The 23,145-nt window shown below is 39.2% G+C and overlaps 1 protein-coding gene across 1 annotated transcript in view; it reads left to right on the top strand.

Annotated features, from left to right (window-relative positions):
- Positions 1-23,145, top strand: part of COL7A1 (collagen type VII alpha 1 chain) — a gene marked incomplete at its 5' end in the record, with an annotated part of 134,524 nt that overhangs the window by 46,787 nt on the left and 64,592 nt on the right. The window contains 27 exons of the mRNA XM_083353344.1: positions 35-61; positions 169-213; positions 1,293-1,385; positions 3,039-3,110; positions 4,069-4,122; positions 5,472-5,540; positions 5,892-5,987; positions 7,243-7,269; positions 7,953-8,006; positions 8,301-8,363; positions 9,011-9,070; positions 11,611-11,646; positions 12,067-12,111; positions 12,593-12,628; positions 13,192-13,236; positions 15,414-15,449; positions 16,026-16,058; positions 16,332-16,403; positions 17,042-17,101; positions 17,658-17,693; positions 18,171-18,251; positions 18,846-18,881; positions 19,168-19,212; positions 20,047-20,118; positions 20,204-20,248; positions 21,193-21,234; positions 22,984-23,064. Coding sequence (XP_083209470.1) covers positions 35-61; positions 169-213; positions 1,293-1,385; positions 3,039-3,110; positions 4,069-4,122; positions 5,472-5,540; positions 5,892-5,987; positions 7,243-7,269; positions 7,953-8,006; positions 8,301-8,363; positions 9,011-9,070; positions 11,611-11,646; positions 12,067-12,111; positions 12,593-12,628; positions 13,192-13,236; positions 15,414-15,449; positions 16,026-16,058; positions 16,332-16,403; positions 17,042-17,101; positions 17,658-17,693; positions 18,171-18,251; positions 18,846-18,881; positions 19,168-19,212; positions 20,047-20,118; positions 20,204-20,248; positions 21,193-21,234; positions 22,984-23,064 — 1,461 coding nt within the window. The remainder of the gene's footprint in view (positions 1-34; positions 62-168; positions 214-1,292; positions 1,386-3,038; positions 3,111-4,068; positions 4,123-5,471; positions 5,541-5,891; positions 5,988-7,242; positions 7,270-7,952; positions 8,007-8,300; positions 8,364-9,010; positions 9,071-11,610; positions 11,647-12,066; positions 12,112-12,592; positions 12,629-13,191; positions 13,237-15,413; positions 15,450-16,025; positions 16,059-16,331; positions 16,404-17,041; positions 17,102-17,657; positions 17,694-18,170; positions 18,252-18,845; positions 18,882-19,167; positions 19,213-20,046; positions 20,119-20,203; positions 20,249-21,192; positions 21,235-22,983; positions 23,065-23,145) is intronic.

Genomic DNA, 23,145 nt, shown 5'->3' with positions numbered 1-23,145 from the left:
TCAATCAAGCCTACTATTGTCTCTTTTCCGACAGGGTGAGAAGGGTGAGCAAGGTGAGCCTGTGAGTATCTGAGATTTATTGTAGAAGGAGGTATTTTGGATTCTTTAAAGGGAAAAGTATAGATAATTCCATGGGAACTGACCATTTATCTATCAATGATTTTGCAGGGACAGAAAGGACAAGTGGGAAATCCTGGCCCTTCTGGAACTCCGGTAATGTTTGGCCTTCTTGAGAACAATTCTGTGAGGTGGAGTATTTCTTGAACTCTATTAGTTTGATTCAGCTCCTCTTTTTTGAACAAATATATTTAAAATCATTGGCAGAACTTCTCTCAGAATTTCAAAGAGTTTTTACTCCATTCAAATCACTAGAAGCCTTAAATAATGTAAACTTTTTAGGTTTGAGATTAGTTCAATGATTTAATAATTTATTTAGTCTCACTGGTTCAAAGTTTATCACAGAAAAAAAGATTTGAAGACTCCAGAACATTACAGAAGATAGAACCGGAAAGAGCTCTTCAAATAGATAGCTTTCTAGAAATTTCTGGCCCACTCCATTTCCCTCAAACTCCTTTGCAATACAAGATTTTCCAAGGAGGATTTTTGAGTTGATTGTGTTGCCATCCGAGGAGAGATTTTTGTAGTTCCATTTTGTACCATCAAAAAGGAATTTAAAACTGTTCATTAGACAGAGTGTTTGTTACATTCTATTAGGAGACAATAGCACTTGTAAGTTATACATTATGTATAATGTTGGTACATTATGTTGTACAATTTCTTTAAAAAAAATGGAAAAATTGTCTCGTCCACTTGTTTTTACTAATAGGATTTATAAATTGGTAAAATAGGATTTAACATTACCTAAAATGGAACAGACCTGAAACATATATGAACATTCCAAGCTTTTGAGCTCTCGATTATAGTAAGAGAGACATAATTTAAGCAGTGTCTCCTATAGGAAGTCAATCTCTTGATATATGATTATCATATATCATACATCGTATATCAAGAGATCGACTTCCTATAGGATACACTGCTGGAATTATGTCTCTCTTACTATAATCAAGAGCTCAAAAGCTTGGAATGTTCATATATGTTTCAGGTCTGTTGCATTTTAGGTAATGTTAAATCCTTATGTATATATTTTGTTCTGAGGATGAAACGCCTTCTGTTCTTTCATTTTACAAAAGGGTATATCCATGAAGGATATTGGGAACTAAGCATAGGAATCTAGCTATAAGAAACAGAGTGTACCCAATTATAAAACAAAAATATTCTTTTTTTCCCTCCAGGGACGCAATGGGATGCCAGGCCCTCCAGGTCCGACGGGACCTCGGGGTCCCCCAGGTGACACTGTTGAGAGGCAAGGTGAAAAAGGAGAGAGGGTGAGTTCTCACAGGATGAATGTATGGTAGTCTAAATGAAAGACAAAACCAAGAGCTGAATGTTAACAGACTTTCCTCTTTAAAAGGAGGAACTTACCAAATTCTGCATCAACAATCAGTGAATTCCATTATATGCATCTTTTAAGCTAAAGAGTGCTTCTACTGATAAACCATTTTTGACGTTTTCTGCCTTCTCTTATAATGTGTGGTTTAGTTCTCTTGCCTGAGTCATCTGGAACTCTCTCTTCTGCAATTCTCTTTCTCTTTGCTATTCATCTGTGTCTGTTTGGGGACAATGTGGTTTGGAACTCATAGGTGCCTTGGTGAGTAGCAGGTGTTCCATTATGTGAAGAGTGGCATTTTTGGTTGCAGCCATAGATTAATTTTCTTCGAGGAACTCCAGTTGCAATCAGGTTTATTTTGCAGATTTGCTGTAAATCTGGGACCTGATTCAGATTGGTATGCTATAAAATCTTTGTCCTTTGTTTGTGGGTCCTAAGAACTAAACCAGGGGTGTCAAACTCGCTGTGTCATGTGACGTGTTGCAACGTATCACAACTTTTTTCCCATTGCCGGAGCTGGGGTGGGCACGGTTTCAGCATGACGCATCCGGCCCACGGGCCTGACACCCCTGAACTAAATCATTATTGGAATGAAAGGTGTTGGTTATGCCTGTTGTAAATCTTCTAACATCTCTCTATATTTCTCTGAAACAAGAAATTCTGGATTAATAGATATGATCCATAAACAAAACAGTTTTGAATCTACTGTAACCTAAGGCTTCGTGTCTGTGTCTTGAATACTTCTGATTACAATTGAAGGCTTACATGACTAAATGTACATTAACTTCAGTAAACTTTTAGAGGAAAATGAGACCAAGCTGCAACAGATGTGTTAACTTTCTGTTTGTAAGATAGCTTTTATATAAGGAAGCCTTCAATTGTGAGTCCCTACCCAAAGTGTGAAGTTACAGTATATAGCAATGAAACAGGAGTAGTTTTATGGGAATTAGAATCCATTAGCCATGTAGAGAGCAATCAAATAATAATAATTATGTGGTGGAATACTTGGTCTTGGTTTTGTGCCTGTCAAGGAACCATTAATGTCCAGATACACAATCTAATCTCTCCTTTCTTGGTTATTCAACACCTGATGACATTAAACCAAATTTGGTAAGCATATCTATAAATATTGAATACATAGGGACCTTCCAATAGGTTGGAGGAAAGTTATAACTCTGTAAAGATTTGTTTAGACCTGCAAGCCATCATTTGATAATGGATAGTTGTCAAGTTCTGAATTGTGAACCCAGTTTGCCAGCCTTCCATGAGAATGCACTGTGCAAATAATGTAAATTTAATATTTACACTAATATTTTCTATACTGATACAAAATGGCACCAGTAAATAATTTGTGTTGCATGCTCAACTACATTGATGCACTTGACATTTTGGCGTCATCATAATTTTCATTAGATACCTTTGCAACCTTCTCCTATCTGGCCCATTCTGGATTTGTTCAACTCTTATCTTCAGATCACACTTGGAATTTAGAGAAAGCTGAAATACTATCTGTGTTCTCATGGCTATGCTTTTGATTCTTAAGTGAAAATAATTTCTGCAAAGATATGTCCTTAATGTTTCTATTTTCTAGGGATTTTCAGGAGCAGATGGAGCACCAGGGAATCCTGGTCGACCTGGTAGTCCAGGTTCTCCTGGTCAGCCGGTAATTAACCTTTTTGTCTTTTTGCCATGTATAGTTGCATGCAAACACATTCCTAATGCTTTGCTGTATTGAGATAGTGTCCGCCATCATAAGTTGGAACCTTTGAATTAAATACTTTTTTACTGAACATTTATTTTTCTTCATGGTCACAGTGAAGCATGTATTTTTGTTCTTAAGCAGAAATAAAACTTTCTAGAACAGAAAGGTTTTTGTGAAACCTTATGTAGTTAAGCATTTCGGTTTGACAATAGTATTGCGCAGTGCTTTTTTTGTAAAAGAAAAAGGTGCCGGAACTCACACATGTCATACAACCCGCCTTGCCTACCCTACAAGGTTCCATCCAAAAAAGGTGCCGGAACTCCGTTCTGAGCGTTCTATGACAAAAAAAGCCCTGGTATTGCGATTTCTCCACCACTACAACTCTATACTATTTTAAAGGTGTTGCAAGTACAAAAATCCAAGGCTCAGGTTGATGGACTGAGTGTCAAAAAGGGGGGAAAAGGATATGGAGCTCTGCTTGGGATAGAAAAATATACTGAATAAAAAGGCCTCTGATTTTGTGACTGTTTCTGCCCTACATCTATATACTACATTGGTCCCCCATGTGTGTGATTCCCCAAGATCACAATGAAGATCTGGTTACTTATCTATAACAGAGATACTCCATGTACCCAGTACTAAGTTCATGTTCTAACCATGTCTAATGCTATCCTACTTTATTTAGATCTAGGATTTATTTTCAAATATATTGCTTCATCTTGTTCCTCACCTCTCTTTTCTTATTCCCACAATAGGAAAATAAGTCCTATTCACTCCCCCCCTTTTTTTTCCCCCTCTTCATAGGGCAGTCCTGGCCTTCCTGGTCTCAGAGGTATCCAAGTAAGTAAAAATAATATTGGCCATTAAACTCCTTGTTACCAACTGAAGAGCCATTTACTCCTTATTTTTTGCCTTTCAGGGGGAGCGTGGACTGATTGGCCCAAGTGGGCCAAGAGGAGAGAAAGGTGAGCCGGTAAGTGGATCTTTGAGAGTTGAACTGGGAAAAGGATCATATAGAGCAGACATGTCAAACACAAGGCCCGGGGGCCGGATCCGGCCCGCAAAGTGGTTTCATGCGGCCCGCGAAGCCATCCTGGAAACAGTGAGGGAACGGCCCCCACTGCCTTGGCCCTGGCCCAGAGACCCTCCTTCTGCCAGAGACCCTCAGATCTGTCCCACTCCTGCCCAGGCCCCCATAGGCACCCTTGATGCGAACAATGTAGAGCTGGCCACGCCCACCCAGTAGGCCATACGCACTCCGGCCACGCCCACCCAGTAGGCCATGCCCACCCAGTAGGCCACGCCCACCCGGCCCCCTGAGGGCCACCACGATGATGATGCGGCCCTCGATGAAATTGAGTTTGACACCCCTGATATAGAGGTAATTTGTTGTGGTAGGATATGTATCATTTCCATGTAATGTATGTAATGTATGCCCTAGCTTCTCTGGTCACTCCTCCTAAGCAGTACTACAGCATCAGAATTGCTGATAGGGAATCCCAATGATAAAAAGGGAGCATCCTTGTACTATATGTCCAAAAGTAACAGTTGTTCTGGCATCATAAGTACCGAATGGAGATAATTATCTGGCAATGATCACAATAAAATGGGAAAAAATGTGGATAGGCAGAAGAAAGAAAGCCGAGAATACTTCATGCTCTCAGCTGAAATCCGCCATCAGAAAGGCGTGATCATAATGCAAATAGAAAGCTTTGCTTTTATCAACACATCTCTGTTTATAAAATGATATTTTATTGATATCGATTTTCATACAAATAAGCATATTTAATTGAAACAACACTGTGGGACTGTGATCCCTCATTTGGGAGTTGTCCAAAACATTTGTTGTTGTTGTTAGTTGCGAAGTCGTGTCCGACCCATCACGACCCCATGGACAACATTCCTCCAGGCCTTCCTGTCCTCTACCAGTCCAAAACATAGAGTGCACCTATTTATTGCAGTTCCAACCCACTTACAGTATATTAGGGTGGGGAAATAAATCTTAATTTCATTGTAAAGCGATCAACAGTGGCAGGCTGCTAGAGTTTATGCACGATCCCATCTAATTATTCTTTTTCATGGGGATCTTCTTAACATTTAGCATAAGGAAAAGTTTTGGTAAATATCAATTGTGACTCACACTTTGTGATCTCTTTAGTTTATGCTTAGAAAAATATTTCCATGCTTCTCTTAATTTTGTATAATATAAGATATGCTATAGAATAATGGACTGTGCTTCCATCCAGAGAAGCTGAGATAGGTTCTTGTTTAATTCCTAAACTCTACTATGATAAGATAACGTTAAACTTTTTTCTTAATCAGGGGGAGCCTGGAATACCATTGAATGGAGGAAGAGGCCTTCCTGGCCAAAAGGGAGAGCCTGGCAATCCAGTAAGTAACAACTTACAGACAAATGGGAGGGAGAAGGAAGAAAAAACACTGAAAGCAGGATACCCAAGGAAGTGGAGGGAGAGGAAATATCGTATCCTTCATGAGGTCCTCATGTATGTGTCACTTGCCACATAGAAATATTTCTTTGCCACGTCCTATGGCTATTTCACCACTTCCGGTCTCACTTTGAAACATACACAGGAATCCTAAGGATATTTACTTGGTCATAAATCCTTCATCTTTCACTTCCAAAGATCTTGAATTGCAGGCCTAACTTTATACCTACTCCTTTTGCTGAGTAACAGATGGGAACCCAGTTCTTGCTAAATGTCTTTTTCTTTCTGTCTGAAGGGAAACCCAGGAATTCCAGGCCTCAGGGGTCCTGTAGGGGATCCTGGGCTAGCAGGACTTCGTGGGCCAGCAGGGCCTCCTGGCATTTCTATCAAGGTACAAGTTCCTCTCCTTGCAGTAATTTTCTACTTTAGCAATTGAAACCATGCACACTTATTATGGATATTCTGTTCCAGCCTACGACTGTTTGTGTGTCAGGGACAACCTTTTTTTCCTTTTTACAGTCAATAGGCTGGAAAAACTCAACCCAAATTTATTTACAGTTCAAACAAAAAAGCAACAGAATATTTCCTTCAATGAATCAAAATATCAAACAAGAGTCAACAAACAAGAGTTAAACAGAAATATCAAGAACAGACCAGGATTCTCTTAGAATGTCTCCAAACGGTTGCCTTCAGCAACCAGCCCTGCCCACACCTTCCCCTTTTATTATCAGTCCCAAGGCGTGGCTTCTCACTGCCTTCTCCTCCTCTCACTGAGTTGCCTCATTGATTTTTCTCTGCTCTGCTCTGCTGGATTGCCTTCTGCTTCTAGTGTCTCTGAACAGATTCAGCTGTGACTCTTCTGAGTCCAACACCTCATACTCACACAGCTGAGCCTCATGAGAAACATGACTGGAGGGGCCAGGCTGAGAGTCCTGCAGTGCATCAGAGCCTCCCTCTGACACCAAAGGCTCTCCAAACCCCTCCTCCTCCTCCTCCTCAGATTCATCGGACTCAGCTACTGGGAGCACAGGCTGACACTGAATCACAACAGTGGAATATGAAATCAAACTACGTAGCCCATCTGTATGCTTATAAAGGTCCCCTTGGACACCTGTCTTCAAGTCCATTAATAGTGCCCTGTTAGCAAACTGCAAAACAGCAGCTATCACACTTGTCTTTATCCTTCCTTCTCCTCCTTGCACAGGTATACTTTCTGTGGAATTGGCCCCATGTGATTCATAGAGTTACACTGTTTGTTTTTGAAACAGGTGTTCTGACCTAACGTTTGAAACCGGAACATTTCTGCTATGTCAGGATACTTTCAGTAAATTTGGAACTGCTTCATATGTCTCCCTATCCCATACATTGCTTTTCACTACACCCATATCCATTATCCTCATGTGTAAGGTGAGACAGTTGAACAATCAAGTGTCAATAATTTTGGAAACTGAAGAAAATAATAATAAACCTTAATTCTATATCATTTTGCCATACTTTTTTTGAATAGGCTCTAGAATTACATATTAACTGTATACATAGTCACTATTTCCTCTTAACCAGTATTTATTTGTGCTTTTCCACAATTATTTTCCCTGCTGAGCCTAATGCATATGCTTACATATACAAACATTTTATTTTATTTACAGGGTGAGAAGGGCAACCGAGGTGAGCAAGTAAGTGATCCTTCTTTTTCCCTGCCTCTCTGCTTTTGCTGAGAAATCTGTCAATGATTCAGTTGCTGAAGAGACCCATGATAGACAAACAAGAACTTTTAATCAGAATGTAAGATTCATTTCTCCATCCTGACTTCCTTGGAGGAAGCTCCCCTAAAATCTGGAAATGTTACTTCTAAGTAAACGTGATAGAAGAGAGCTACTTTAAGTGAAAGTGAGCATGAAGAATGTAGTGTGTTTCAGGAAAGCAACGAAAGGACAAAGAGTTGTAGTACTTTAGCTTTGGGGTGTCTGTGAACACATTTGGATTGGTGAAAAGTTCCCAAATTAGCAGCTGTGAGGGATGTGGCCGGGCACAAAACATATAAAAATTCTGCTCATAGTCCTCTTTGTGTAAGTATGCTTTTCCTTCTACTCTGGATGCTTTACCCTTTTCACTCTGCTCCACCCACCCAGCTCTTTGGATCTGCTTCTTCTATCTTCTGTGGTTCTCTCTCTCTCTCTGGCTATTTTCCCCCTTTCTAATAGATGTTTCTCTCCTGCTACTTTTTTCCTCCATCCCTTTAGGATTTGGTTCCTTCTTTCTTTGTGTCCCTGTACCTTTTTTTAAAATGTGCTTTATTTTCCTAATGTGAAATTGGAGAAACGCAGAGATCCAGAGCTCACCTTTACCTTCTTCCTAGGGCCCTCCTGGACCAGGTGATGGAGGTGTGGTCAGAGGAGAACCTGGTATTCCAGTGAGTACATTCTTTGCCATGTTTATAAAGGTGGGATTTATAAATGTAGATACACTTGAGAAACACTGAATGACTATATGATGAGGAACAAGAGTGACAGCTGAAAGTATTTGTTGGAGAACATTTGTAAAACTTAAAGTCTAGAAAATTGTAATATGTCTGAAACAAAAGTATTGCCATAAGAGATGACATCGGAGTCTCCTAGAAAAATGAACAAAACCAGTAAATGATTGCTTAATTGCAAAGAATTAAAATTTGGTCTTTTGTTTTTACCTCTGTTTCCCTACTTCCCAGGGTATTCCTGGAGATCCTGGGCCCAGGGGACCCTCTGGACCTCCAGGACAAAAAGGCGATAAGGTAAGATAAGGATCTGTTCACTGACTAAAAGGATGAATGGAGCCTAGATTAATCAAATGAGCACTCCATTGGTTTGGGGGAAGGTTTTTTTGTCTCCCATTCAAAATTCTAGATAGAAGCCTTCCATAGTGCTGCTTCTGAGTAGAAGTAGTCCTCAACTTACGATCAGAATTGAGCCTGGAATTGTGGTTGTAAGTTGTTGTGGTCATACGTTGAAGCATCATGAGATCAGACCCAATTTTTCAACTTTTTTTTTTATCCATTGCCAAAACTGGAAGTAAATGCTGGAAACCTGCAAAAAAAACATTGCAAGTCAGTGACACTGGAAATAGCCGTAAAGGTGACCCAGTTGCAAAGTGCCCAAAACGCGATCATGTTATGATAGGGGTGGGTGGCTGTTACAATGTCGAAAACAGTTTGTAAGTAGCTCTGGAGAGTCCACTGTAACTTTGACCGGTTGACTTGTTAAGCATTTGGGCATAAGTCAAGGATTGCCAGCAGAGGCTGTGTATCTGAGTGTATGAATCCAGACTTGTGCTGATGCAAATTAATTTGAGCTGGAAATTCCGTAGATTTCACTTCCTGCTTTTAACCAGAAAAGTTGTTTAAGTTTATTATGGGGGTCACTGCTTTCCTTTATGTTGAAGGGAGATGGAGAAGAAGGTTTTCCTGGACCTCCTGGACGTACTGGAGACCCTGGAGATCGGGTGAGTTTTTAGAGAAAAACATTTTCTCTTAATGTTCTTAAGATCCTATCCAACTTAAACTTAAATGAGTAAACTTAATGAAGTTAGCTGGGCCAGCCTTGAACTGCCTAATATCTAATATTTATGTGAAAAACTACTGGTTGTCGTCAGAAACTTTGAAATGAAGTTTCATCACTATGTGCATGACACTCAGTAATATTGCTTCTTGCTATTTAAGTTCAAGAAAGCTGCTGGGGTCCTTATGGGTTGTCTAAGTATATTATAATAAGCAGAAACTAAGACCAGCCACAGTAATAGAAAAAAATATATTAAAGGATGGAAAGTTAATCCTGTCCAAATGTGATTTCAAGCCCTGAAAATAAGTGTACCGTGTGGGAGTGCTCTTTGATCCTCAACTTGCACAATTGTGGTATTCATGACTATTTCTGAACACATTAGAATAGGCCTTAAGTATTCATGTCTCATGTCATAGATCAAGATTAAAACACTTCCAGGCATTGTAAATGGGACTAACCTAAAATTTCTTGTTGTTGGATATCAGAAAAATATTATGCTTAGGTTAAAGATCTGTATGTTATACACACATATACATATACACGTGGTGTGTGTGTGTGTGTGTGTGTGAGAGAGAGAGAGAGAGAGAGAGAGTGAGAGAGTGAGGGATGTTTATGTGCATGTGCTCATTCATTCATTCATTAAAAGTTAAATTAAGTTATTGAGTCTAATCTCTAAAATCCAAAAATATTCCTGACCTAAATAACTGAGAGATACCTTTTGTGTTATGAATTTGTCTTGCTCTTAAAATCTTCCTTGAAAAACTTTCTTAAGGATATCCTCTGTTTTGAGGAGCCCAGCTGTTTGGCTATGTGGGATGCTCCCTAGATGATAATAGTACATAATCATAGTAACAATGTAGGACAACCTTTTTTCCACATAGCCAAACCACAGCTACTTGGAGACAAAGAAGGCTTACTCAACAGGATTTTTTTAAGGGGGGAATGGAGAGAATTTCCAAGGACAGAAATTAAAGTCCCTTATGCTTTAATTCAAAATCAATAACTTGAATGAATTAACAGTCAGTATCTTATAGGTTATTCTAGCAGTACATATTCAGTATAGGACTGAACAACAGAAAATGGTCCTGGGTCATGGATTCATTTAGGTTTTGATTTGTACATGTCCTTTGCTAAAAGGAATGCTCTGATGAGCAGTGATGGGAAGACTGAGACCATGATACATCCATATATTCTCCTTTGGTACTTGCATTTGGCTCTTCTTTGAGCAAGTGGTACAAATAGGTGATGGGTTATAAAAAAGAGCTAGGTTTGGTAAGACTGAAGTAAGTAGAGGGAAGGGAAGACAAAAGATAAGATGGGTGGATGAAATACAGCAAATCATTGGAATATTCTTGGAGATTGAGTGATTGAATATGTACCATCAAGTTGAGTCCTAATGGCCACACAGATTTTCTATCCATGTGGTGGTTTTCTTAGTAAAAGTACAGGTGTGGTTAACATACTCCTGCACAGTGTAAATTGATGTATTTGCAATGTCACAAAAGTGACCATCTGCCTCCAGCAACTTTCTGTATCACTGCTACCCAGTGTAAGTGCCTGCTAACTATGTATTCAATTGTTCTAGTAAAGGTAAAGGTTCCCCCGCACATGTGTGCTAGTTGTTTCCAACTCTAGGGGCCGGTGCTCATCTCCATTTCAAAGCCGAAGAGCCAGCGCTTGTCCGAGGACGTCTCCATGGTCATGTGGCCGGCATGACTAGATGCCAAAGGCGCACGGAGCGCTGTTACCTTCCCACCATAGTGGTCCCAATTTTTCTACTTGCATTTTTACGTGCTTTCAAACTGCTAGGTTAGCAGAAGCTGGGATGAGTAACAGGCGCTCACTCTGTTACACGGCACTCGGAATTCGACCTGCCAAACTGCTGACCTTCTGTTCAACAAGCTCAGCGTCCTAACCCACTGAGCCACCGCGTCCCTGGGGTCAATTGTTCTACTCAGATGTAATACAGATTACATAATCAATTGTAATCTAATATAGATTACAAACAATGTAATTATCCTTAATCCTAGGGTACTTTCAACTTTTTGTTGTTCTGGTAATTTTTCAGCAAAAGCAATTTCCCACCTTTTAAAATATCACTAATCCAATCAAAGATGCACTTTAATTTTTCAGTGTTTTTCCATGGCTGATAATATAGCAGCAAACAACAGGAGTCATTTCCTTATGTTGTATTCATTTGTCTGAATTAAGGAATATTAATTGGTTGATTATGTATTATCTTTTATCTTTTGTTTGCTGCCTGAAATTCCATTGGTAGGCAGGTGGCTATATAAACGTATTAAACTAATTAAATAATAATATGGACAGTAAACCAGCACTAAAATTCATTGTTACTGTACCTTGTTTTTCCAATTTCTTTATTAACTGAATTTAAAAGGAATAGCTAAACTGGTCCCAAGAGAAAAATACGTGTTAGTTTGCTCACTAATCCTCAAACAAAAATGTTGCTACTCTTGTCTTTAGGGCCCCAGAGGACCGCCAGGTGAACCTGGGATCAAGGTAGGTGTTGCTCAAATGTCAGCGCTGCATTTACACTTGGAAGACTAAGCCTTCTAAATATGAAAGGTGACCATAAGTACCGATGACATTAATGTCTATACTGAATGAGATAAGCATTATTCATAAAGATCTTCTAGCTGTATGGAGTGGGCAGTTGTGTTTATTTCACTTTTCCTTTTGAAAAATTTTGGGAAATTTTCTGCAAATGGCTCGGCCTAATGCACTGAGACGGAGATCTGTTTACTTGTTTCTTCATAGGAAACTGATTTGGTTCCTTCTCCTGCGGGCGCAATTAGAGAGCCCTTACAAATAAACCTTGAATTTACAGCTATAGTTTTTGTCCTTTTGTCCATTCATGAATTATGTATATCCATTGGTGCTTCTAATATCTGATTTGGATTTTTTTTCCCCCTGTAACAGGGAGACCGTGGACTTCCTGGTGCACTTGGACCATCAGGAGAAAAGGTGAGATTTGGGTGGAGCAGTGCTGTGAACTAAATTCCTGTACATGGTGGAAGATTGCATGCAAGTGGTTTGGATCACGTTTTCAAATCAAGAGCTAACGTACAAATTATGTGTGCTGTGTGAATTGTATAATTTGATTTTTCATAATTCCTTACATAACAATTCATGACCTGTTAATTAGCTACCTTCATTTTACGATGGAGTCAAATGCACTGATGACATCCAGTGAGATTTTGTGTTCTCTGAATTTTTAATGAACTGGAGTGCCTAGAATGTACGGTAATTTAGGATTTATCTTCAGATCCATCCTTAAAGTAAAAAAAAAAGGATTTCATTTGGATTCATAAGTTTTACTGAATGATCAAAACAGGAATAAGTATAAAGCTCAGTAATGTTATTGCTATGGTATGTTTCCTATGGAAACAAGATGCATTTTGCCTGAAATGTACCTTTTGCAAAAAAAAAATCTTTTCTCTTCTAGGGAGAGCATGGATTGCCTGGTCCTGAAGGAGAGAAGGTATATATATTTATTCTGAATTGACCATATTATGTCAAACGAAAAAGGCAAAGGAGTCCCTGCAGATTTTACTCCCCTAGTCATTGCTAACTATAGGGGGTAGTGCTGATCTCTGTTTCAAGGCCATTGATATTTACGTGGTCCTGTGGCCAACATGACATCACAGAGTGCTGTTACCTTCCCACTGAAGTGGTACCTATTTATCTCCTTGCATTTTCATGCTTTGGACCTGCTAGGTTGGCAAGAGCTGGGGCGAGGATGAGAGCTCACCCCATCGCATCGCATGGCGTTCAGGTCTTGAACCCGGACTGCCAGCTTTCCAGACAAACCACTGAGCCACTGCACTGCCCCATATTATATCAAGAAATAACTTAAAATCCAATAGTAATTTGGATAGGTTTCTCTGGGGGGGGGAAAACCCAGCATGGTCTAGTGGCTAAAAATTAAGATTTGGACTAAGAAAGTTTTGCTTCCAAGTCTAAATTATCTGACAGGTTTGTTCAGATGATAAAATTAGGAATATTTCACATAAACTACATGCTTATAGTACTTTTTCATTTTAGGGAGAACAAGGTCCCTCTGGCCGTCCTGGTCCATCTGGCAGTGATGTGAGTGTGGGATTTTTCTTAATCTCAATATTTCATAATGCTGTAAAATCTGGGCATAAATCAACAGTTTCTGTTGCTAGGAGATAGAAGCGTTGACTGAGTTTGGGTCTTGTTGGTCAAACATTGTCTATCTGGGAACAATTCTACTCCTCCTGTCTCTCTTTTTGAGTGCAACAGTTCAAAGGTGATTTGGCGAGTCGAAAAAGAAGCAACTGGAGGAAAGATTAGAGAAAAGATAAAACATGTTGACCTGCATTTTGATTTGCTACACTAAAAATTGAATCTATTGCTTTGGAATGAGAGGATCTATTAAACAACTGCAAATGATGATGAGATATCGTGAGTTGTAATATAGAAGTAAAAGACAAACATTGTTTTCTTTTGTAAAGTTATTTTTTTCTCCCAGATACTTCAAACATGTTTTGATGTTTCAGAGAAAAAAACATGTGGGGATCCAGAATGATTTCCAAAAAATAACCAGTGATTGTAGGGAGGGTTGATAAACTTCCTACTTTATATTTCTCAACTTCAAATTACATTTTCTATTTTCCATCCGGTGCAGTTTCTTGATAGAGACTTGGGTTTCTAAATGTAGGTTCATCTGAAACCTGAACATTCAAAGCCAATTCCAAGGGAATTATTGCCCATCATAAATGGCATCCAAAAAGTAATCTTAATGCTACAGTTCAGTTGTTCAGTAATAAAAAATATGATTCACTTTGAATCCTATTATTGCTCAAGTACACTTTTGCTGCCTCTATTATCCCTCAATAAAGACTCTTCCATGTTGGTCAATGATTCATCCTTACTTCAAGAACTCTTCCTGTTAATGCTGCCCAGTATGAGATCCATGATTATTCTGAATAATATTTTCTCCCCCTCCCCCACTTTAATTTTTGAAATAGGGCTTACAAGGAGCACCTGGGCCTCGAGGAGAACAAGTAAGGATTCTTAGAACTACGGCAAATACTCTAATTTTTATTGGAAATATGCTTACTCAGCAGGGCTCTTGAATCCGAAAGGAATTAGTAATGTAACCTGTCATTCCCATTTATGTAGGAACAATACTAAAAGTTGAACGCTTGTGTTGCTTTTGACCATTTCCGTTTATACTACCATAATACTAATTCCCAGTTCCTATTACTACGAAGCTGACTCAGATTTATCAGTCATTTGGAATACTGGCAAGCTTATCTGGTGAGCCACAAACTGTGCAGGTCTAACCTGTAGTGTTCTGAATGGCTGGCGAGTATCTCTGGTGAAAACCGTCGACAATGTATTCCTGTATTCAGAGCTTACTGAAATGCAAATTAACATGAAAATGTCCTGTTCCCACACAACGTCAAATACTGTGGGCTGAATGAAATTCTACTCTCAGATTCTTGGGAGTCCAGTTTATTATTATTATTATTATTATTATTATTATTATTATTATTATTATTATTATTATTAATAATAATAATAATAATAATAATAATAATAATAATAAACCTTTATTGTCAAAGTACAACATGTGTACATTGAGATTAGCTGAGCCTCCCCCCGTGCTCTCCCCCCCAACACACAATGACAACAAACCCTCCATCCTACCACACCATGTGAACCAACTACACCGCACACCAGCCTCCCAAATCAATGCTGCATAAGTTCACAGAGATTATGTCCCATTTAAAAGTCTAACAGCCCACGGATAAAAGCTATTTTTCAGCCTGTTGGTATGGCTGGCTATATTCCTATATCTCCTACCAGATGGTAGGAGAGTAAAGAGATACCGTCCAGGATGTGAGTCATCCCTGAGAATCTTCCTCATTCTTCCAAGGCAACGAGCCCTGGCGATGTCATCCAGTGGTGTCAGGGAACAGCCCACAATGTCTTGTGCTGTGCTCACTACCCTCTGTAATACTTTCCTGTCCGCGGCTATCAGACCAGCATACCAAACCACAATACCATACGAGAGGACACTCTCTATAGTAGACCGGTAAAAGAGGGTCATTTATTGATCATAACTCCCAGTAAAACTAAGATGTGGTCTTACAATGAGACATGGGAGTGAAAGTACAGTGCTTTGCCTGATGCAATGAGCTTATAAAGTCATCAGTGGGGATCAGTTGTGGTATATCCTTATGGTAAGACTTAAACTATTTGGACTGCCGTAACACTTTCACTTTCTGCCATAGGGAGAGAGAGGAGAGCCTGGTATACCCGGTCTGCCGGTAAGTGTCCCAATGTAATCAGCCATCATAAATATCATAAACAGCTAGAGTGGGTAAAACACCTTTAATCTTCATCCTAGTTTTCTCTTTTTCTGGTTGCTTAATGCCTGGTCTAGAAAAGACTGTATAACCTGTTATTGTTTTGTAAAGGAGTTTTACCTAGACTTCACTTGGGCATGTACATCATATAGCCAATAGCTTAGTTGTATATCAAAGATGAGGAATTTGTGGCCATTCAGAATTCACCAGTCCACGGTTTACAGTTTTCCATAACATTGGGCTTACTGGTTAGGCTATAAGTACAGTGGTGTTAATTTGAAATCCACTAACTCTTCCTTAAGAGACATGATCATTATTGAATGACCAAAGGCTATTGTACCATAATTTCTTCTTCATCTGGCCAAGTTAGTTAGCTATGAAAGACTTCATTATTTATCTCTCCTGGCATAGTTACGTTCATACAATTATTTGTACATCACCTGTAACAATGCATAGGAAGTGCCTTTCTACAAGTTTGCATTTCTGGAATATGATCTGAAAAGGTCTCAGCAGTTATCTTTTTTATATTTCTTCTAGGCATCCAGCATTTCTGGAATTAAAGGAGATAAGGTAACTGCACAGGAACAAATCTCTTGTTACAGATGTAAGGAATACAAAGTGTAGCATATCCTATTTTAATTTATATTAGTTGTAGCAGGGAAGTTGGCTTAAAGAAACTATTTCACGAGACTATTGTGGCTCTCTCTTTTCCAGTAGTTTCATTTTGTTATTTGATTTAATAGGAAAAAGCAATGCTCAACTTAAATGTATCACATGGGAAGTAAGAATGCTGTTATGCCACTATGGAACGTTGACATTGTGATTCTGTTTTCCTCTTTTCAGGGAGAAAGAGGCATTATAGGACCCGAAGGTCCACCTGGACCAAGAGGAGATGCTGGGGACAAAGGAGAACGTGTGAGTACTCAAGGTTATGGTGAGATATCATAATACATTGATTATGATAATGCAGCCTGATAAAATGATTGTAAACTGCTTACTGTTACCTTAAGGTAAGGTGGGCAGCCAATAAACTTTATAAATAAATAAACTAAATAAATACATTTGAATTTTTCCTGCTGAACAGCAAACTGGGATGTTGACTGCTTCGATTTTTGTCAAGGTTTTTTTTTTTCCAGTTTTAGATATTGCCTGGTATATATAACCTTACAGGAGTACTATCTGAGGGTTGTGAAAGTTACTGTTGGCTTTATTATTAGAATGGGATGATGGTTCTTCTTTGATAGAGTGGGGAATATATTTCTTCTTTCCAAATACGTCCCTTCAGATTCACCTGCTTAAAAAAAATATCTCTAACACCATTTCATCAGAGCTTTCATCAGACATATTTCAGTTCACTAAGGAATATCCCCAAAATACTCTTTGTGATTCAATTTCTATTCATTACAGAACATTTTCCAGAGCCTCTCAATATTTGTGAAACTGATCTTAAAGATGACACCTTAGTAATAATGATGGATATGGATATACTTATGTGAATATATGACATCCTTTAAAGTGTTTCTATTCCATGTTTTTTTTACTTTTTTATTCAGGGGCCTCCTGGTCTTAGTGTCCCTGGCCCACCTGGCCCAAAAGGAGAACAAGGAGAAAATGTGAGTCCTAAATTCATGCCAAATGTACATCTTTAAGGCTCTGTTATTCTCCCCTTTTTCATTCATAAAGGGAAGGGATCCCAATAAACTCCCTAGTTCAGGTGTAGGCAACCTCGGCTCTTTTATGACTCATGGACTTCAACTCCCAGAATTCCTGAGTCAGCTGACTCAGGAATTCTGGGAGTTGAAGTCCATGAGTCATAAAAGAGCCGAGGTTGCCTACACCTGCCTTAGTTGCATTTCAGCTTAATGAGCTGACATTAGTGCAATGCTTTGGCTCCTAGCTCTATCACATCTCATAAAAGAAGGCTCAAGTATCCTTTTCTCTTTGTACAAATATTAGATATGAGCCTAGTCTGTCTCTGCATTCACTACAGAATGCAGAGCAATGTATATATCCTTGCAGCCACTAACGGGTAATAAAGCTCTGCTTTTTTTTTCATGGAGTATTTCTTAGTCCTCGCCCAAGCATGATTGTGCAGCAACCTTCCTTATGCAGTTTTCCTGACTTAGTCATTTGAACCTTAACAATTATTGGTTTCCTTTTTTCTTTCAGGGACTCACAGGACTGGCTGGCAAAACTGGCCCACAGGTGACTATTGTGCATTGGATGAAGAGGGAGCAAAAGGATGTTGATTCGGGCTCTGGGCTAGGTGGGTGGGTCTTACGTGGGTATGGTAATGATACATAACCAGTCTTGGGTAGGTGGACAGTTTGGGAGTGTTCTTCAAGATGTTGCTAATGGAGAGGCACAGATTTTAGCAGCAACCAGACACAGTACACTGTCTAGCTTCTGTTTCAGGTGTAGGTCTGGTTGTATGCACTGGGTTACCTTCAGCTTAGACTTTCGATAGACTATTGGAAGGTGTTTTGGTGGGGCTGCTACTGTTTATCAGTAATTAGATAGTAATCGAGCTACTGTTTATCAGTAATTAGATAGTAATCGAAGTGGGAGTAGGTTTCCCAGCTTATGTCCCTGAATGTTAGTCATTAGATTTAGTCTGCTTCAGAATTTTGCTGTACTTAGTTTATTTCCCCCCACACACCTTGGGGTGATCCACTTCCTTAGGGTGACCCAGGAGAGCCAGGGGAGAGGGGAGAGTCAGGAAGACCAGGCCCTGCAGGACCAACTGGCCCACGAGGAAAGGAGGTAAGAAAAGGAACAACCCTGCCTGACCTTGGATTTGGGATATAGGTAACATAAATATTCACTTATAAACTCACACTGTCCTCTATATTTTTTTAACTGTTATGTCAGTAGTACAATCTTCAGTTAGAATGGCGATCCAATGGATTCCATCATAAATCCTATCGACTAAGGTAACGGATTGAGAGTGCCTCGATCGTGCCTGGTTCTGCTGCATGGACATGACTTCCATAGAAACCTTTAAGAGAGTGCCATCACCATATTAGCACATCATCTTTTGAGCATCCCATCCCTAGTGATCTCAAAACTGGATTAATCACTGGAAGATATCCTCTTCCAATCTAACTTATTTAGCAGAACCTATTTCCTGCTGTAGCTGCATCCTGCAGGGTACATCCTGCACTGAAAAGATTGCATGAAATAATTTCCATCCCACAGACCTGCAGAAAGAGATGCCAAAGGTGAATTTGTAGCAAGTATTTTTCTTTTGATATGCTAACCTGTTAGATTGCAATGGCTAGGGCACTAGGTATATTCAAACACAGAGTGCATTATAGTAGCAATGGTAGAATGTAATCTTTCTGCTGTGGATTTTAGGGTGAAAGGGGTGACAAAGGAGAGGAAGGAATCCCTGTAAGTAATTGTCTCAATTTATTTATTATTCACTCTGATGCTCCATTTTAATTTAATTTAATTTAATATTTATTTTATTTTATTTTATTTATTTTATTTTATTATTTTATTTTATTTTATTTTATTTTATTTTATTTTATTTTATTTTATTTTATTTTATTTTATTTTATTTTATTTTATTTTATTATTTTATTTTATTTTATTATTTTATTTTATTTTACTGTATTGCATTGCATTGCATTGCATTGCATTGCATTGCATTTACTGCTTTTTCTTTTTCCCATAGGGTGAGCCAGGCCTACCTGGGAAACCTGGAGAGAAAGGTCCACGGGTAAGTATTGCAGAAGCACAACCCAAGGGTTTCTGTTAAAATGAGAAAAGGAATTGTAAGCAGTGTTGTACAGTAGATACACAGAGGTTGGATGGCATTGCACCACTGCAGTGCATTGGGCTGCCTTTGGAGGCCATTTGGGAATGGTATTTTTGAACTGATTATGGATGCTGAGTTTATAAGTTCAAATATCACACTTAATATTTTTATGTATTAAACTGCCAGGCATCTTTTCAGTTTGGCAGTTAAGTAAATGAATGATTTTTTGTTGTTGTTGCCTTAGCCTATGCCAGAAACTAAAGAATACTTTTCTCCTCTAAAGTTCTTGTCTGCATCTAGCTTGAAAAGCTGGTTTGCATCAGCAGTGTGGATTGGCATTGCTTACAGGGGTTAAACCTATAGATTGTCAGGTGCAAAGGATCAGGGCCATAACTTAAGTTGCAGTTCAAAACATAGTTATTGCTTAAGCCTATGCACAAGAATTCAGTCAACTAACAGTCAATACTAAATTGGCACTACATAAGAGTTAATGGAATTCAGGGGCCGCTGAAATTGGATTGTTTGTGGCAATGTAATGACTCCAGACTGATTGCTCTTTTAACTCCACCACCTGGCTCTGCTTCTTCTTCTCCTACATAGATTGAAAGTTTATAATCTGCAGGTCCCACAATCTTGTATAAAGTTGGAGAATCCCACCTCCCTTTTGACTGATATGTATTTTCTAGCATTATTTTTTCAAGTCCCATCCTTGACTAGCCAGTTCCAAAAAAAGATGTCTCCATGTATGAAATTATCAGATTCTACAGATTCTTCATTTCTATTTTTATTTCACAGGGTCCACCAGGCATCAGAGGCCTTCTTGGTGAGAAGGGAGACCAGGGAGAGCCTGGTGAAGATGGGAGAAATGTAAGAACTCATTCCCATTTTCAAATGCCATTGCAGAATTTGATTGCCGAGATTGTCCAGTTTACAAAAATGTTTTCTTTTACAGGGCAGCCCTGGACCACCAGGGTCAAAGGGTGATCGAGGCAATCCCGTAAGTCATCATGCTACTTTTAAGGAATCTTTTTCTTACTGGTGTTTGTTCTTCCGAGTCTAAATCTACTATTTGGTCTCTGGATTGCTATATATTGAAATTGTCCACAAATATAGAACCAGCCTATTTTGGGGGGACAGCAGTAGGCCTCTGTTTTCCTCTTAACCAGGTTGCAAGGACAGAAGCTCTCCCTCCATGCTGTTCTTCTTCTGTGTCTTCTCTTGGGTTCCTGAACTTGGTTTACTATGTCTGAATTAGAAATATCTAGGCAATCACTATACATTGCAGAAAAGAAATACTTGAGGATTGCCTCCAGTGATTTGTGGATGCCAAATAAGAACTATCTTTCAACCTATTAAATGTGTATAAAAGGTAAAGGTTCCCCCGCACATGCGTGCTAGTCGTTTCCGACTCTAGGGGCCGGTGCTCATCTCCGTTTCAAAGCCGAAGAGCCAGCGCTTGTCCGAGGACGTCTCCGTGGTCATGTGGCCGGCATGACTAGACACCAAAGGCGCACGGAACGCTGTTACCTTCCCACCGTAATGGTCCCTATTTTTCTACTTGCATTTTTACATGCTTTCGAACTGCTAGGTTGGCAGAAGCTGGGACGAGTAACAGGCGCTCACTCTGTTACGCGGCACTCGGGATTCGACCCGCCAAACTGCCGACCTTCTGATCGACAAGCTCAGCGTCCTAACCCACTGAGCCACCGCGTCCCTTAAATGTGTATAATCTCACCCATAAGGAAAAAAGAAACATATTACAAGCACATTAAAATTGCCTCTTTTTATTTTAATTATTGCTACTTTCTTGTCCTCTTTTCTCTGCAGGGAGTGCCGGGCCCTCCAGGCCAAACTGTGAGTGTCGTATTTTTATTTCCAGTATGTTGTTTTAAATCTTGATTCTGCATATGTCTGATGTACTATTTCATTTCTGGTCTGCAGGTTGGTGTGGGGCCTGCAGAAGGAGGGCAAAAAGGTGAAAAGGTAACCCTGCTATGAAGTCCCAATGTGGACTGTATTTCATCTTGTTTTATCACTTGTTAAGTAAGTGATTTTTACAGCACTGAATTTACTTTGACAATTCTCCTGACAAAGTGCTCATCCCATCATCCCATCTCAGAACTGACTGTAATAGCATCAGCAGAAACACAGCTATTTTTGCTTCTTTCAATACACTTTCATTCCACACGACAGCCCACATATTGCCCATTATCTTCCTATCAGTTTTGTACATCTTACAGTGCCTTCATCCACTGGCCTTTCTTGAATAAACCTTCCAAGAGGGTATATAAATTCATCCACTGTGCCTTGTTTATCATTTCCCATATATCACTTGCAACTACTCATTCTGTTTTTCTTGCAAAAAACAATCTCAGTCTTTAGTGACACGAATTCTCAGATCCATGCCTCTTGCTTTGTTTTCTAAATAGAGTATATAGGATTTGTTTTCTTGACTTGTCCTGTTTGTCATGTTTAGCACTTTTGAAATCTAAGTAGGACCTGGACTTGTTTTGTTACAATTTTTTCCTTTTCATCCCTATGTCTTCTGTTCTTAAGTAGCTTGAGTTAAATGCTATGATGCTTCGAATGTCATGATTGCTTAATTATGTTTAGAGGGCAGTAAAATAGTCAAAGTTGGCTAGCAAAGTAAAATAAAATATGAAGAAAACAAATACCCGGCCATGCCCACCCAGTTGGCCATGCCCCCCCCCGGGCCCCCTGAGGGCAGCCACAATGCTGATGAGACCCTCAATGAAATTGACTTTGACACCCCTGCTCTAGATCATATTTATTCAGAACACTGCATGATTTTTTTCTAAAATTAATCCAAAGTTCTTCCATATACCCTGTTCATCTGAGTATAATGTGTAACTGCTACTGACCATAGATTCCTACTTTCATGCATACTCATACTAATCTATATGACACCATTTCACCATTTCTCACCTTCTTTTTAATTGTTTATTTATCTTTGCTTCCCTGTATGTAGCGATCAACTCCACAAGATCAGATCACTTTCATTCGGTTTTATTACACTATTCCTCTTAGCTTCACAACATAATTAGGTATTTTTGCAGCCCATTCAGTACTTCACAGAATTTTTACAAAAAAGACAAAACAAAACATCAGTTGTCCCCTGAATACCAATAACTAGCTGTATTGTATATATCGTGTGTGTGTGTGCGTGTGTGTGTGTGTGTGTGTGTGTGTGTATAAATGTACAATTCATTCCTACCTTTTTCAAGCACTTTTTTCTTGCTGTTTCTCTCTCATCTCTGATTTGATTCTGAAATTTGGGGTTGCAGCTAATTGCTTCCTACCTTTACAGCTAATGGGAGGGAAATACCTCAGTGTGGAGTGACCTTTTCAATATCTCTGGTCTACTATTCTGAGAAAATATTACTCATTTTCTCAGCCTAGACATTTTTACATACTACTATCATAACTCACTTTATATACCATTTTTCTGAATTTAAAATGTCACAGCATTAGAAAATATTTTAATTCTTTCTCTGCCCTTCTGCTTAATTTATGATATTTGTTAGGTATTTTCCTTCACCTGCTGAAGGAATTTAATAAAATCTGCCCATTTGTGTAAAAATGCATTTAATGTCATATCTAGTTTGGGCCTCAGAGAAACTGGGATTCTTTGCATACCTCAAAATTAGTCTGTGTACTTCAGTTTATGAGAAGCAAAACTACTTGCCTGATAGTTGTCTTTTTCCATTTTAGGGGGAGCCAGGTGACCCTGGAGAGGATGGAACAAAAGGAACAAAAGGAGAAGTTGGTTTACCTGGCCTGCCAGGAGAACGGGTAGGTTCCAGGTGTTGCATGGCATGTTTAAACAAGGAAATCTGGCGCCTGCTTCAGCTATTCTAATCATACAGTTAAACA

The sequence above is a fragment of the Vipera ursinii genome (assembly GCF_947247035.1).
Source record: "Vipera ursinii genome assembly, chromosome: 2".
Taxonomy (NCBI): domain Eukaryota; kingdom Metazoa; phylum Chordata; class Lepidosauria; order Squamata; family Viperidae; genus Vipera; species Vipera ursinii.
The sequence above is the reverse complement of the archived record's forward strand: the minus strand, read 5'-3'. Positions and strand labels throughout refer to the sequence as shown.